The sequence below is a fragment of the Mustela nigripes genome, chromosome 4, assembly GCF_022355385.1.
Source record: "Mustela nigripes isolate SB6536 chromosome 4, MUSNIG.SB6536, whole genome shotgun sequence".
Classification (NCBI taxonomy): domain Eukaryota; kingdom Metazoa; phylum Chordata; class Mammalia; order Carnivora; family Mustelidae; genus Mustela; species Mustela nigripes.
The window spans coordinates 177,103,400-177,120,921 of record NC_081560.1 but is presented as its reverse complement, the minus strand read 5'-3'; the positions used below and the strand labels follow the sequence as shown (position 1 = coordinate 177,120,921).

The 17,522-nt window shown below is 31.6% G+C and overlaps 1 protein-coding gene across 3 annotated transcripts in view; it reads right to left on the bottom strand.

The window, feature by feature from the left end:
* Positions 1-17,522, bottom strand: part of ATRNL1 (attractin like 1) — an 806,361-nt gene that overhangs the window by 533,364 nt on the left and 255,475 nt on the right. For all 3 annotated transcript variants that reach the window (XM_059398662.1, XM_059398665.1, XM_059398663.1), the window contains exon 21: positions 14,070-14,122. In XM_059398662.1, coding sequence (XP_059254645.1) covers positions 14,070-14,122 — 53 coding nt within the window. The remainder of the gene's footprint in view (positions 1-14,069; positions 14,123-17,522) is intronic.

Sequence of the window (17,522 nt, the reverse complement as noted above, 5' to 3'; positions counted from 1 at the left end):
TCTACACACCAACAACAAGACAGAAGAAAGAGAAATTAAGGAGTCAATCCCATTTACCATTACACCCAAAACCATAAGATACCTAGGAATAAACCTAACCAAAGAGGCAAAGGATCTATACTCAAAAAACTATAAAATACTCATGAACAAAACTGAGGAAGACACAAAGAAATGGAAAAATGTCCATGCTCATGGATTGGAAGAACAAATATTGTGAAAATGACTATCCTTCCTAAAGGAATCTACATGTTTAATGCAATCCCTATCAAAATCCCATCCATTTTTTTCAAAGAAATGGAAGAAATAATCCTAAAATTTATATGGAACCAGAAAAACCTCGAATAGCCAGAGGAATATGAAAAAGAAAGCTAAAGTGGGTGGCATCAGAATTCCAGACTTCAAGCTCTATTACAAAACTGTCATCATCAAGACAGTATGGTACTGGCACAAAAACAGACACATAGATCAATGGAACAGAATAGAAAGCCTAGAAATAGACCCTCAACTCTATGAGCAACTAATTTTTGGCAAAGCAGGAAAGAATGTCCAATGGAAAAAAGACAGTATCTTCAACAGATGGTGTTGGGAAAATTGGACAGCCACATGCAGAAAAATGACTGGACCATTCCCTTACACCAGAGATGAAAACAGACTCAAAATGGATGAAGGAGCTCAATGTGAGACAGGAATCCATCCAAATCCTTGAGAAGAACACAGGCAGTAACCTCTTCGACCTCAGCCACAGCAACTTCTTCCAAGGAACATTGCCAAAGGCAAGGGAAGCAAGGGCAAAAATGAACTATCGAGATTTCATCAAGATCAAAAGCTTTGCACAGCAAAGGAAATAGTTAACAAAACCAAAAGACAACTGAAAAAATGGGAGAAGATATTTGCAAACGACATATCAGATAAAGGGCTAGTATTCAAAATTTATAAAGAACTTATCAAACTCAACACCCAATGAACAAATAATCTGATCGAGAAATGGGCAGAGGACAAGAACAGACATTTCTGCAAAGAAGACATCCAGATGGCCAACAGACACATGAAAAAGTGCTCCACATCGCTCGGCATCAGGGAAATACAAATCAAAACCACAATGAGATAGCACCTCAGACCAATCAGAAGGGCTAAAATTAATAAGTCAGGAAATGACAGATCTGGTGAGGACACGGAGAAAGGGGAACCCTCCTACACTGTTGGTGGGAATGCAGGCTGGCGCAACCACTCTGGAAAATAGCATGGAGGTTCCTCAAAAAGTTGAAAATAGAGCTACCTATGACCCAGCAATCGCACTACTGGCTATTTACCTTAAAGATACAAATATAGTGATCTGAAGGGGTATATACATCCAAATGTTTATAGCAGCAATATCCACAGTAGCCAAACTATGGAAAGAACCTACATGTCCATCGACAGGTGAATGGATAAAGATGATGATATATATGTGTGTATATATGTGTGTATGTGTGTGTGTGTGTGTGTGTGTATATATATATATATATATATGAATACCAGCACCGATCAAAATCTTGCAGCGATCAAAATCAAAATGAAATCTTGCTATTTGCTACAATGTGGATGGAACTAGAAGGCAATATGCTGAGCAAAATAAGTCAATCAGAGAAAGACAATTATCATATTATCTCCCTGATATGAAGCAGGTGAGAAGCAACATGGGGGGTTTGGGGGAGTAGGAAAGGAATAAATGAAATAAGATGGGATTGGGAGGGAGACAAACCGTAAGACACTCTTAATCTCACAAAACAAACTGATGGTTGCCGGGGGGAGGGGGATGGGGAGAGTGTAGCTGGGTTATGGACATTGGGAAAGGTATGTGCTATGGTGAGTGCTGTGAAGTGTATAAACCTGGCAATTCACAGACCTGTACCCCTGGGATTAATAATACATTATGTTAATAAAAAAAATCAAAAAAAATTTCTATTGAGCTTGGAACATTTAGAATAATTCCAAAGGTAAAAATTGAAAGTTGAACATTTGCTAGATATAGTTTCAGAGAAAAAAACAAAGATATTTTGTTATTACTCACTCTGACAATGACTGAATCTGTGGCCTCCTAGGATATACAAACTCATTGTTTCTTATTTTTTTCATCAGGGAATAAAAGAAGATTGATGATGATTACCGATGCATATATATCACTGATTCTAACTTAGGGCTCTTCATACAATGTGTCATGACTTCTTCATACGCCCCTTTCCTTACTTCATAGGATCTCCAAGTAGCTAAACTATGTTATTACTCTGCAGTGATATATGGAAATCTATGCAGATTTTATGTGAAGCAAATGTTCAAAAGACTAAGTAAAAACACAGTCTTGAAACATTTTTAAAAATGAATGGCTGATGCTTAAAGTTGTTCAATGATGGATTTTACTAATTTATGAAAATAAATTTAAAAATAAATGTTAAGCAACTTTTACTTGATTACATATAACATGATCTCTAAACATTTTTGGTCAAACACCCACCAATAAAAATACTTCCTCATACAGCTACAATATATGCATATTCACTTATTTGTTGATAATTTATATGTGTACTACTATTATGTATTATTTAAAGCCTGCCTAAAAGACACACACTTTTCTAAGTACGGATTCCAAAAAGAGAAGGCCCTGGGCTGATAGACTTCCACTCTAGTGAATAAAGAAAACCCACATGTATATAAACAAATAAACCAAGTGAAATAGGTTCATACAGTGTTTAAGTATTAGGATGGGGGAAAAAAAGTTATTGTGATACCTGAAAGAGTTCATTTTAGGTGGGATGGAATATTAGCTAAAGACAAAGTATTTAAGGCAGAAAAATATTAAGTGCAAAAGCCATGATCTAAGGCAAAGTTTAAGATATTTAAAAAGAAACAGATTATGGGGCACCTGGGTGGCTCAGTGGGTCAAAGCCTCTGCCTTCAGCTCAGGTCATGATCCCAGGGCCCTGGGATCAAGTCCCGCATCAGGCTCCTTGCTCAGTAGGGAGCCTACTTCCTCCTCTTCCTCTGCCCACCTCTCTACCTGCTTGTGATCTCTGTCAAATAAATAAAATCTTTAAAAAAAAAAAACCACCAGATTAAGTCATTAAGAACTTTTATAAAAATAAAATAACTGCCCTATAAATTCCCAAATATTGAGAAATCTAATCTTGGTCTCTATTTGTTCATTGATTCCTATGTCAGTATGGGAATCAGTATAATTAAAGTTACACTGTGTCTGGATACCTATCAGGTGGGAGTTTCTCACTATTTTTTCCCTTTCATAATTTTACTGAATATTCTAAAAGTGTATTATTTAAAATAAATTTTACAGTAATTTATGCTAAAGTATATACTTCAAAAAACTGAACTGAATGAAATTCTAATTGGAATTTCATAAAATTTATGTATCAGTTTTGGTTAAGTATGATATTTTCATATGAAGACTTCTTATTTAAGAAAACAGTTTCAATTTTTAAATGTTTAGACCCTCTTTTTATTTCTTTCAACATGATGTTTCTATTTTATTCATATAAAAACATGTGAGGTAAATACATTATTAATTTTTGTTGTCCTAGTTTTATTTCTCATAGTCAAGAGTATGGGTTATAGATACAGAATGCTAAATGGAAACTGGCTTTGTCATTTCCTAGATGTGTGATTTCATAAAAATTAACTAAACTCTCCTTGCCTCTGTTGCCCCAAACAAAAAAATGTTGATAGTTACTATACCCTTCTCATTTCAGGATTAAATAAACTAATAAATATAAAAAGCTTAGACTAGCTTGGGACAGTAAATGCTCAATAAATGTTAACTAGTATCATTATTTTAAAGTCAGGTAATTGTTTTCCTAGTTGGACCCAAACTATGTTTTATTTAATATATGACACTAAATAATGAGCTAGATATCAGTGAGGAAAAGTTGTTCACAGTGAGAATACTCTATATGTTATGTTTATATGTGAAATCGTTCTCAGGGCATGATTTATTTAGAAAGGCATTCTGGGCCTTCATTTGCCCGTTAAGCATCTTTATACAAGTAAGGAACTATTACCCGTTGCTCACAACAGATACACAACACAACAGGTTACGCAGCTTAGTAAGAGATGTAAGCACAAGATATCAGTGCCCATTCTCTCCTGCAGCTTGGAAACTTTGCAGAGGGCACAGACTGCACAACTCCATTTGGGAGCCCTGGTGGGATGTTTTCAGACATTTTTATTTCTTCCTTAAACTTTACCTTATTTATTTTTACAATGAGTCTGTATTGTTTATATATTATATATATATATTATATATAATATATATAATATATATTATATTATTAATATAACCAGAATAATTTAATACTTTCATTATAAAATATTTTGCCAAAGGAATTTTTCATCTCACTTCTAGATTAATTCAATAGCAATTCTTTAATTTTTAAAAGATTTTTACTTACATGTCAGAGAGAAAGGGAGAAAAAAAGCACAAGCAGGGGGAGCAGCAGGCACAGGGAGAAGCAGGCTTCCCACGGAGCAAGGAGCCTGACATGGGACTCCATCCTGGGACCCTGGGATCATGACCCGAGGCCAAAGGCAGACACTTAGCCAAGTGAGCCAACCAGGTGTTCCCAACAGCAATTTTTATCAGCTATTTTAAACTTTTTCATAGTTGTATTATATTGCCATTCATTTTAAAGTATGCTAAAATGTTAATAATTTCTGAAATAAAAATCTAAAAGCTTAAGGAAATTTAACAAAAACATTGATGAATCAAAGAATAAAGTTAAAATGCCAACCATGTGTTTAATTTATGTTTTGTCAGATCATCCTCAATCCAACATGTCTTCTTTGTATCTTGGAAACAAAAGAATTTAGATTCTCTGAGTTCATCAGGGTCACTTCTCTATTTGCAGATGGACCAGCCAGATTCTGTTCAAATAGCTACTTATACTCAGTGATTAAAAAGTCATAGAAAACAGGGGCACCAAGGTGGCACAGTGGGTTAAAGCCTCTGCCTTTGGCTCAGGTAATGTTCCCAGGGTCCCAGGATGGAGCCCAGCATCAGGCTCTCTGCTCAGCAGGGAGCCCACTTCCCTTCCTCTCTGTCTGCCTCTCTGCCTTCTTGTGATCTCTGTCTGTCAAATAATTTTTTTTTAAAAAGCCACAGAAAACATTAACTAACAAAATACAGTATATTTAGCTTAAAATGGGAAAAATCTTTTATTCCCATTTTAGAACAAAATATAGGATAATTACACTAAGTATAAGGTTAATTTATATTTTAATTTCTTTTATTGCTTTGTATAACATAGAATTTTAAGTAATTAAATTGAAATTGATTTTCATTAGTTAAAGCTATAACACTTATTAGAAATATCATCTCTTATACCAAACAAAAGAAAAATACAAATCCTTAAATAATATGCTTAAAAAAATCTTTCCGCCCAAAACATAAACATTAATAAACATTAACTATATCAATAATAACTAAAGAGTTTACAGTGGGATGAGTGAATATTTATTATTTTAGTAATATATACTAATGTAAGATGTGATGACTGGTAAAACTGAGTACTGAATATAAAAGTAGTAATTTTTTTAAAGTAGTAATTAAATTCCTTACTCTTAAAAGAGACAGTGTATTTCAGTGTACATCACAAAATTGTATCCTGAACTCTAAATAGCAATAGAAGAAATTCAAAATAAAACGGTAATTTTCAAAAATAAAAGGTTAAATAAGCCAAAATATATTTGGAAATATACTAAAACAATAATAATTAGTAGTTTGGACATTACATGTCCTTAAATAATTAATGTATTAGTAGCATAACGTAGAGGATTTTAGACAATGACTTTCTATACTCTGAAACACATCATCTATATAACATTTTCATAGTCCAGTCTTCATTTTGTGTTTAAGATTTCTTTGCTATAACTGTTATAATTAAAAAGAAAGCATTTAAGAAAAAAAGAAACGACACTGCAGTAACTACTATTTTTCATATTTGCCAAGATAAATCAAGAAATTCAATGTTTACAAGGACCAATCAAAGGACAAATCACTGCTAGGAACTTGAATTTTGTTCCACGTAAGGAATGACCACTTTCTAGTACATTCAGTTTGGGGTTTTAAACTGAACTTTAAAAAATTACAAAGACTGTCTATGATACAACTGCTGGTATATTACTTTCAATTAAGTTAACACCACATTGCATTCAATTGCTTTAAGCTACAGTATATGTTTGCATTTTAAATTTCACTGGAATCTTTAAAACCAGAATAGTTTCCATTAACACTATTACAAGAACTACTGACCTTTTGTTTTTTAAAACACCATTTCTTTCCAATGTTATTGAGTTTTAAAGGTCTCTTAACAAATGACAAGGCTGCCATCTAGTGCTTTATGACTATTCCTTTAACATTTTTAAGAGAGTGAGAGTCCTATGTAATCTAGAGGTGAGCTATCCTGTATGGCAGCCACTATACACCAGTGGCTATTGAGTAACTGAAATGTGACTGATTTGAATTGCGATTACTATAAGGATAGAATACAAATTGTATTTCAGACTCAGTTTGAAAAAAAAACTAAAAAAAGATATCTCATTGATGATTTTTATACCGTTACATGTTAAACTGAGATTTCAGCTATGTTGGGTAAAATAAAATAGATTATCAAAATTAATTTTACCTGTTTCCTTTAACTTTATTAATATAGCTAGTAGAAAATTTATAATTACATATGTCATTCACATTATATTTATATTGGATAGCATTGATCTGTAAGAAAAGTTATCTTAGTCTTAAACATAAAAGATTTATTAAATATTACTATATTTCTTATTTTTTAAAAAAAGTGTAATATAACTTACACATGTCCATAAGTGTAACTAGTTACTCCTTTGGGACACAATAAAAGGTAAAGATTAAAAAAAGACCAAAGGGGAATTTCTAATTAAAAAAAAAAAAATCACAAAAAAATATGCCCCCCGCCCCAAAATCGGGAATGTTTGAAAAAGAAAAGCAAAACTAATGTGGACAAATTAGAGAATAAAAATAATTTATGAGACATAAAAAACAATTTGAGCATCAGTGAGGTTAATAATTGCAAATGGATTTAAACATAATAAATATGTATGAGTTCATAAGTTTATGATAAAAAGAAAACTTGTCATGTTTGAGAGATATTGAGCAAATAATTCTTTACTTTGAAAACTGGTAAGTAAAAACAACTAATATCACATTTGTCATGCCTTTCCTATATAAACTGTAGCAATGAGTAACCAAATATTTGATGAGAGCAAATTTATTTTTACAGAAGTTTTCTAATCAAGAAATAAATAAGGAGTTAAAATTATCAGTTTTACAACCCCTAATCAATTACAATCTAAACACTGAGCTTCAGTGTCTGCTAAGAACTATGTAGAAAATAATGTTAATAAGAAACAATAACAATTAAAAAGTAAATAAGAGAAGGAGATTACTAGACAAACCCTAAAGCTATGAACTAGAAAACAAAATCATTGGAAAGGATGTATAAACCCAAAGGCCATGTTATAATATGGCAGAGAGAGAGAAAGAGAAAACACTACCAATAAAATAGCACAAGATTCCAAAATTTTGTTTGTATTTAGCTAGTCTTTGAAGCTCACTTAATATTTTTTAACTATTTCTATTTTAAACAAGATCTCCAATCTTCTCAAAGTTTATTTTTAAAAGCTATCACCCTTGGTTATCCAGCATGAAAATAGAAAAGAAAAACTAAAACATTACAGTCAGAGGTCATTTCATTAGAAAAAAAAGTAAAAGTATAATTTACATTCATTCATATTGAAAATAATCCTAAATATAATATAAACAAGCACCATTTAGCAGTGTCCCAAATAATAATGTGTCATGCCCAGGTTTGGTTTACCACATGCTTAAAAGATACTTAACATCAGAAAACCTATTATTACAACTTCACACTAAACAAGGTAAAGGAAGAATTCATTCATGATGAAATTTTGTAGCAGACTAATAGATAATAATTTTTTAACTTGATAAAGGAAATATTCCATAAATTACAGCAAACTCTTTACTTGATGGTGGTGTCTACTACCATCATTTTGATTCAGTGCTTAAACAGAGATCCCAACCATCCCAGTATGGGATTTTAAAAACTGGAAAAATGTAAGTATTATTACCCCAGAATTCTTTTTGCTTACATTTTGATAGTAAATGGTTTTCCATCCCTTCACCTTCAATCTTCATGTATCTTTAGGTCTGAAGTGAGTCTCTTATAAGCAACACATAGATGGACCTGGCTTTTTTACCCACTTGGTCACCCTATGTCTTGATTAGAACATTTAGTCCATTTCCATTTAAAGTAATTATTGATAGATAAGGTACTTACTGCCAATTTGTTACTTGTTTTACAGTTGTTTTTGTGTTCTGTATTCCTTTCTTCTCTTACTCTCTTCCCTTGTGATTTCATAGTGTTCTTTAGTGTAATGTGTGGATTCTTCTCTATTTTCTATGTATCAGTGATAGGTTTTTGATTTGTGATTATCATTAAGTTCATATATAACATCTTATGCATATAGCAATCTATAGTAAATTGGTGGTCACTTAAGTTTGAACCCATTCTAAAAATGCTGCATTTTTACTCCCTTCCCCATGTTTTATGTATATAGTGTTATACATTTTTTTTATTTTGTGAATTCCTTTACAGATTTTTGTAAACTTACTTGATTTTTCAGTTTCTGTGATTTAACATCCATACTGGTATTGTAAGTGATGGATCTACCACTTTTATTATACGTTTATGTTTACCTGTGAAATTTTTTCTTTCATAATTTTCTTACTTCAAATTATGGCCTCTTCTTTACATTCAAAGAATTTCCATTAATCTTTCTTGTAAGGCTACTTTACTGGTGATGAGCACCTTTTGCTTTTATTTGAGAAACTTTTTTTTTGGTTTGTTGTTTTTGTTTTTTGTTTGGGAAACTCTATCTCTCTTTCTATTCTGAATGATAGACTTGATACCTAGAACCTTCTTGGGTGCAGTTTTTTTTCCTTTCAACATTTAGAATATATCATGCCACTCCTTTCTGGCCTTTTAAAGCTACCACTGAAAAATCAGCTGTTAGCCTTATGGGTTCTTCTTTGTCTACAGCTGTTTTTCCCTCTTGCTTTTAAATCTTTCTGTCATTTTATTTATTATGTATCTTGCTGTGGACCTCCTTGGGTTAATTTTGGTGGTGGGAAAGTAACAATACTTATATTGAACAAAATATACTTTAAAACAAAGACTCTAACAAGAGACAAAGAGGGGCACTACACAATCATAAAGAAAACAATCCAAAAAGAGTATATATCAATTGTAAATATCTATGCAACCAAAATAGGAGGATTTAAACACATAAAACAACTATTAACATATATACAGGAATAAATTAATAGTCATACTATAGTAGTAGAGGACTGTAACACCCCACTTATATCAATGGATGGAACATCCAGACAAAAAATCTATAAGAAAACAGTGGCTTTGAATTATTTGTTAGACCACATCAACCTAACAGATACATTCAGAACATTCCATCTAATAACAGTAGACTACACATTATTTTCATGTGTACATGGAATATTATCCAGAATAGATCACGTTAGACCACAAAACAAGTCTCAATAAATTCAAAAAGACTGAAATAATATCATGCATCTTTCCAAACACAAGGGTATGAAACTCACAATTAATTACAAGAAAAATTCTGGAAAGAACAGAAATACATGGAGACCAAACAAACATGCTACTAATCAATGAAGAGATCAACCAAGAAATCAATGAGTAAATAAAAAAATACATGGAGACAAATGAAAATGAAAACACAATGGTCCAAAACCTTGGGATGCAACAAAAGCAGATCTAAGAGGGAAGTTTATAGCAATACAAGCCTACCTCAAGAAGCAAGAAAAATCTCAGATAAGCAATGTAACGTTATGCCAGAGGAGCTAGAAAAAGAACAAACAGAACTAAAGCCAGAAGAAGGAAGGAAATAAAAAGATTAGAGCATGCTTAGCGAAATAAGTCAAGCAGAGAAAGACAACTATCATATGATCTCCCTGATATGAGGAAGTGGCGATGCAACATGGGGCTTTAAGTGGGTAGGAGAAGAATCAATGAATGGGATTGGGAGGGAGACAAACCATAAGTGACTCTTAATTTCACAAAACAAACTGAGGGTTGCTGGGGGGAAGGGGGTTTGGAGAAGGGGGGTGGGGTTATGGACATTGGGGAAGGTATGTGCTTTGGTGAGTGCTGTGAAGTGTGTAAATCTGGTGACTCACAGACCTGTACCCCTGGGGATAAAAATACGTTTATAAAAAATAAAAAAATTATTAAAAAAAAAAGATTAGAGCAGAAACAAATGAAATAAAGACTAAAAGAACAACAGAAAAGATGAGTGAAATCACGAGATATTTCTTTGAATGGATAAACAAAATAAATAAACCTTTAGCAAGATTCATCAAGAAAAAGAGGGCTCATATATAAAATTAGGAATGAAAGAGGAGAAATAATAACCAATGCCACAGAAAAAAATTATATACCAACATATTGGACAACCTAGAAGACATAAATTACTAACCTTCCAAAACTGAATCAGGGAGAAATAAGAAATTTGAGCAGAGTGATTACTAGAAAAAATAAATTGAATCTGTAATCAAAAAACTACCAACAAAAGAATAAAACTGTTTTTATTTATACGTAATATAATTAATTGTATTTTAAAACCAAATATATAAATAATTAGAACTAATAAGAGAATACATTAAGGCTTATGAATATCAGATTAATGTACTAAGATGAATTTAATTTTTATATATGAAATGTAAGTAGAAAATGTAATTTTAAAAGACATTATTTTTTTTCTTTTTTTAAAGATTTATTTATTTGAGAGAGAGCATGAGAGAGGAGAAGGTCAGAGGAAGAAGCAGATTCCCCGTGGAGCAGGGACCCTGATGTGGGACTCGATCCCAGGACTCTGGGATCATGACCTGTGCTGAAAGCAGTCGCCTAACCAACTGAGCCACCCAGGCGCCCCTTAAAAAACATTTAAATAGCAACAAAGGTATCCAGAAATTTAGTATTTTACATATTTAACAAAACATGTGTAGGACATGGATACATGAAATCGAGCTCAACATTTTCAGTCATAAGAAAAACATAAAATAAAACCATAAGCTACTACTACAAATACTCTAGAATAGCTATAATCAAGAGACAGACAATATTAAGTTTTGGTGAGTATGCAGAATTACTGAAGCATCTATAAATTTCTAGTAGGAATGTAAAATGATGCAAACATATTGTAAAATCTTTTGGCAGTTACTTAAAAAGTTAAAAATAAGTTTATCATATGACCCAGTAATTCCACTTCTAGGAATCTACTCAAGAGAAATGGAATTATATGTCTATACAAAATCCATATGAATGTTTATATCAGCATTTTTTCATAACAGCCAAAGGCTAGAGATAATCCCAATGTTCATCTACTAATAAACTTTAAAAGTGGTATATCCATATGTTGTAGCATTCATTACTTTTAAAAACTAAAATTGCTATACTAGTAAAGTAAAATAGAAACAACTTGTGATTGTCACAATTGATCCAGAAAAACTATATGACATATACAAACACCCATTCTAGAAGGACTAGAAGAGAATTTCTTCAACCTGATAAAGGCATCTAGGAAAAACCTACATCATACTTAATAGTGAAAGACTGAATGTTTTCCATCCAAAATCAACAACACTAGAATGTTGCCATGCTCTTCACAGCTTTTCACATGATAAGAGAGGTGTAGCCAATGCAATAAGGCAAGAAAAAGAAATAAAAGGCGTCCTTAGAGGAAAGAAAAAAAACAATTCCATTAATTGCAAAACACATTACTGTCCACATAAAAAATATAATGGAATCTACAAAAAAAAATGTACTACAACTAATAACTAAGCTCAACAAGGCTTAAGGATAAATAAAATCAACATAAAAATCAATTGTATTTTTACTATCCAGACACAATTAAAAATTAAATATTAAAAAATACTCTTTACAACAGCATCAGAAATATAAAATATGTAGTGGTATAGCTGAAAAAGACTGTGAAAGACCCACATAGTGAAAAATACCAAATATTGTTGAGACTAAATTTTAAAATAATTAAGATCAAAAAAGAGATATATGTTCATGGGTCAGAAGACTCACTATGGTTAAACTATCAATTCCCCCCAAACTGGTCTGTAAATTAAACACAATCTCAATCCAAATCCAAGCATGTGTTTTGGTAAAAACTGACATGTGTATTCTAAAATTCATATGCAAACATAAGAGAAATGGAACTCAAAGCCAAAAGATTGAAAAAGAATGAAATTGGAGAATAAATGCTACATGATTTCAAGATTTATTATGAAACTATAGTAGTTGTAACAGTGTTATTTTGGTATAAAAGTAGGCAAATTAATTAATAAACTACAATAGGGATTCCAGAAATAGCCTTTATACTTTTTTTTTTTTTTTAAGATTTTGTTTATTTATTTGAGAGAGAGAGAGAAACAGGTAGAGGATGATGGGGGAGGGACAAGGAGACTCCACACTGAGCATGGAGCTTGTTACAGGCTCATGACCATGAGATCATAACCTAAGCCTAAACCAAGAATTAGGCACTTAGCTGACTGAGCCACCCAGGTGCCCCCAGCCTTTACAACCTTATACTCATACACAGGCAACAGACTTTCCACAAAGGTCTAAAAGCATTTCATTGTTTTAAAAAAAGTCTTTGGGTGCCTGTGTGGCTCAGTTGGTTAAGCAACTGCTTTTGGCTCACATCATGATCCTGGAGTCCTGGGATAGAGTCCTGCATCAGGCTCCCAGCTCCATGGAAAGTCTGCTTCTTCCTCTAACCGTCCCTCCTCTCATTCTCTCTCTCTCTCTCTCAAATAAATAAAATCTTTGAAAAAATAATAATAAAAGAAAGACTTTGAACAAACTGTGCCAGAACATTTGGATATCCATATGGAGAAAAAAATTGATCCATCTCTTGAAATACATACATATATTAACGCAAAATGTATAGTATTCTTAAACAAAAACATAAAAATAGAAAACTTCTAAAAGAAAATGGGAATCTTTGTGATCTTAGGTTAGGATAAGATTTCTCAGAAGAACAATTAATAAGTTGAACTTCATTTTAATTAAAACTCCTCTTCCAAAAAAAAAAAAATACTCCTACTAGAGTGAAAAGACAAGCCACAAAAAAAAATGCAAATTATATGTCACATAAAATATTTGTATCGGGAATACATAAAGTACCCTGAAAACAATTCAATTTTTAAAAGTGGAAAACCGATTTAAACACACTTCATTAAATAAAATATATATAAACCAAATATTCACAATTATCACAAATAATCACAACATATGTTTAACATCACTACTCATTAGAAAAATGTAAATAAGAATTAGATACCATTGCACACCTACTAGAACAGCTAAAATTAAAAAGACTGACCATATGAAATTTAGAGACTTGAGGAACTGAAACTCATATACTCCTGATGGGAATGTAAAATGGTATAACCATTTGAAAAATTCTTTCTTAAAAGGTTTATCATACATCTCTCATATGATCACTACCCAGTGAAAGTATCTTACAGTAACAATTCAACACTGCTTTTTAGTGATGACCAAAACTGCCCCCTGCAAAAATCTATCACAAAATTCTGTTCGTTCAAAATTTAATCAAAATGAAAAGACCACATTAAAATCAGTTGAGATTACTCAAATCTCATTTTTGTTTCCACTTCCAGAATAAGATCTACTGCTATGTCACTCTTCAAGAGTAGAAAAAAATGCACCAAATATAATTTTTAAAATATAGCAAAAAGACTGCCTTTCTTAGCAACATATATGGAATTATATTATACGATTTAAGAAATAGAAGTGGTAACATACTAATGACAACATCAGCATGCAAGATGAATTTTATAATCTGCAAAATCACCTAAAACTAAAAATACTAATTATTTAAAATGAAAAAGTAAAAGTACTTACAATAACATGTTCCTCTAAGTGGATTACCAACATAGCGATTTTCAGAGTCACATCTGCAGAAATAAAAACACAAACAATGAATCACGGAACACTACATCAAAAACTAATGGTGACTAACATAACACAATAAAAAATTAAAAATAAATTAAAATGACAGAAATTAAACCTATAAATAGGGAAAAAAACTCATCTACTACTGAGCAACAAAATTCAAAACTCCGTATTTTTCTTTAAGAAAAACAATAAACTCTACATTAAAACATCTTAAAAACTAATTAATCATTAATCAAACTCATTAATCAAAGTTTTAAAAGAAAACTTTAAAATAATTAAAGTAAAAAGCCAATATTTGAGCATGAGTAGAGAAAAGAAACAGTGATGACAAATAGTCACACACCAAGATGATAAAAGGGAATGTCACAAGGCAGATAGGATAAGACTAGGAGTCTGGGAATAAATATTCTTCCTTAATAATAGAAAAAGAAATTGAAAGTCTTGATAAAGATATAGAGACACTTTAAGGGGAAGGAAGAAAGTTTGTGGAATTTATAAATCTACATCATTTTCTTACTTCTGGTATTCTTTGAAATCAATATATTTTTCCCAGTTTCTACACATGAATCTATATTTTCAAAAAAGATCTCCCCAATTATGTAATAAAGAAAAGTTTTTTTCTGAATTGTCCAACTCTAAATTCAATTGCTCAAACTCTGAATTTATGTGAGATTAATAAAAAACAGAAGAACATAAGAGCATTCCAAATCATGAATTCTAAATTAAATTAAATTCTTCAAAATTACGCTTAATTATAGCAGTGGGAGAAGATCATAAATATTCTAAAAATTTCTAAAGTTCACATTTTTATATCTGCTTCCAAAAGTCAATTAAAATGAGAGTTAGCACCTAATACTGATACAGCTTGATTTCACATAATGTTTTTTCACTGGAACACCCTCCAAAATAAATTATTATACAATAAAACACACCAGGATAACTGAATAAAGTGACTTAATATTTAAAGTATATTTAAAAGTTTAAAAGATGAATAAGACCTTTCAAAATGTCTTTAGTTTTAATAGAGTTAACTAGAACACAGGAATAATTTTTATATATATTTTAACTAATAAAAGGTCAAAGAGTTGAGACAATTAGGCTAAATAATCAGGTTACATTCTGAATGCATTTATCAGCCTTGAGTTGCTAGTTTTTTTATTCATGAGTTGAAGAATAAATCTTTTTCTACATTAACTGCAAAATTAAAGTAGAAATATAATAATCCTTTATACAACTAACTTTATTCTCTGGGAAACAATGAAACTTTGGGAGTTAGGTTTCCTGTGACTTCCCCAAATGCAACTTTCAAAATGTGTGACATACATTTTACTGGTATCATAAGTATCATGATTATGATCATATAATGATCATACTCACCATTTCTAGGTTAAGCACTTAAGGTTCTCTACTATTTCTATATTTTGTTCCTTCCTTCAGGCTCACCACCATAAATCCCATGACTTAGTATCAAATATATAACATACACTGAAGGACTGATTTACAATATTATTATAATTCCTTTTTCTGTCACAAAATATAAATATGACTTGTTGCAAATGGATATCTCAATACTACTTTTGTTTTATTTTATTATTTATTTATTTATTTGAAAGAGAGAGAGCACAACCAGGGGGAGCAGCAGAGGAAGAGGAAGAAGAAGCAGGCTCTCCACTGAGCAGAGAACCCTATATGGGGCTCAATTCCAGGACCCCAGGATCGTGACCTGACCCAAAGGCAGGTACTTAAATATCTGAGCCATGCAGGTGACCCACAATACTACTTTAAGAATAGGGAAATATTCAAAATAATAGTGCCTGCATTGCTATGCATAATATTCCCTGCATGTCTTATTTGCAGTCGAAAATGACTAACTTTGACAAATGTTACGGATTTCAAGTACTTTTTAATTGATCTATATGTTGACATTAAGAGCTCTGGATACAAACCTATATTCCCATATGGAAGTTACACAATATTTATTTTGGTTGATAATATTAAGTTTATTCAAATTATTTAATATCATATTGGAATAGAAGTCATTGTGATGTTACCTTCAACATAATATAATTTTTATAAAGGCACAGTTAAAATTTTATTTTCTCCAAACTACAAATTATCTCAGGAGGATGAAATTATATATTCTCGTTTAGGAAGTAATTTTTCCTGCCTTTTATTTCCTACAGAAATAAGGAATTAATATCACCTTGTTAAGAACTAAGCTGAGGGGTGCCTGGGTGGGTAAGTGGCTGACTCTTGGTTTCAGCTCAGGTCATGATCTTGGAGTAGTGAGACAGAGCTCCATGACGGGCTCCATGCTCAGCTCAGAGTCTTCTTCAGATTCTCTCTCCCTCCCTATCTCTCCTCCTCTGCCCCTCCCCCTACTTGCACACACTCTCACAATCTTTCTAAAATAAATAAATAAAACCTTTAAACAAAAGAATTAAACGGAGAGGCTTTATAGAGTTCTTGAAGGTGTCCAATACAGAATTATATTCTCTTTTAAATTTTAAACTCTTTGGACAATCATATATTATCTAAAGAGCTTTATATTAATAAGTATTGAGACAATTTTGAATGTATTAAAAGTATTTTCTAAGTGTATAATTATGAGTGGAACTTAAATATCAATTTTTAGTAATTTAACTTTAGCTGTCATCTAAAAAATCACTAATGCCTACAAATAACTAAGGAAATAAATAGTTCCAAAGGAAATATAATGAAACTTTAGGCATAAAAGTCAGCCTGCAAAACACAAAAGTATGCATAAATATATGCGAACACATTCCTTATTTTTCATTGGTACATTGCAATGTCATAAGATGGCAGCTAATTTGAAAGGTAATTTTTAATTTTACCAAATAAAAATTCCAGTAAGTTTTAAAGGAGTTAGAAACATTGAGGTATGTATACACAATAGAATATTATTTAGCCATTAAGAATGATTTCTTACCATTTTTAACAACATCTATGGACCTAGAGAGTATAATGCTAAGTGAAATAACCCAGAAGAAAAAAAATACTATATTATAAGGAATTTAAGAAACAAAACAAACAAGAAAAGGAAAAAGAGAGAGAGAAAGCAAAAAACTAAACAAACTGATGGTTATCAGACAGGGAATGCAGGGGGATGGGCAAAATAGGTGATGAGGATTAAAAAGTGAACTTAGCATGATAAGCACTAAGTAATGTACAGAACTACTGAATCACTATATTGTATACCTGCAAGTAATATAACACTGTATGTTAACTATACTGGAATTAAAATTAAAAATTTAATTTAAAAAAGGGGGAAAAAACAGTGAAAAGGAAGAGCTTTGGGGGCAATGAGACTTAAAAGATATTAAAATATACTCAAAGTCTGTAAAATAAAATAGTGTAATATCAGTGCATTGATAGAAA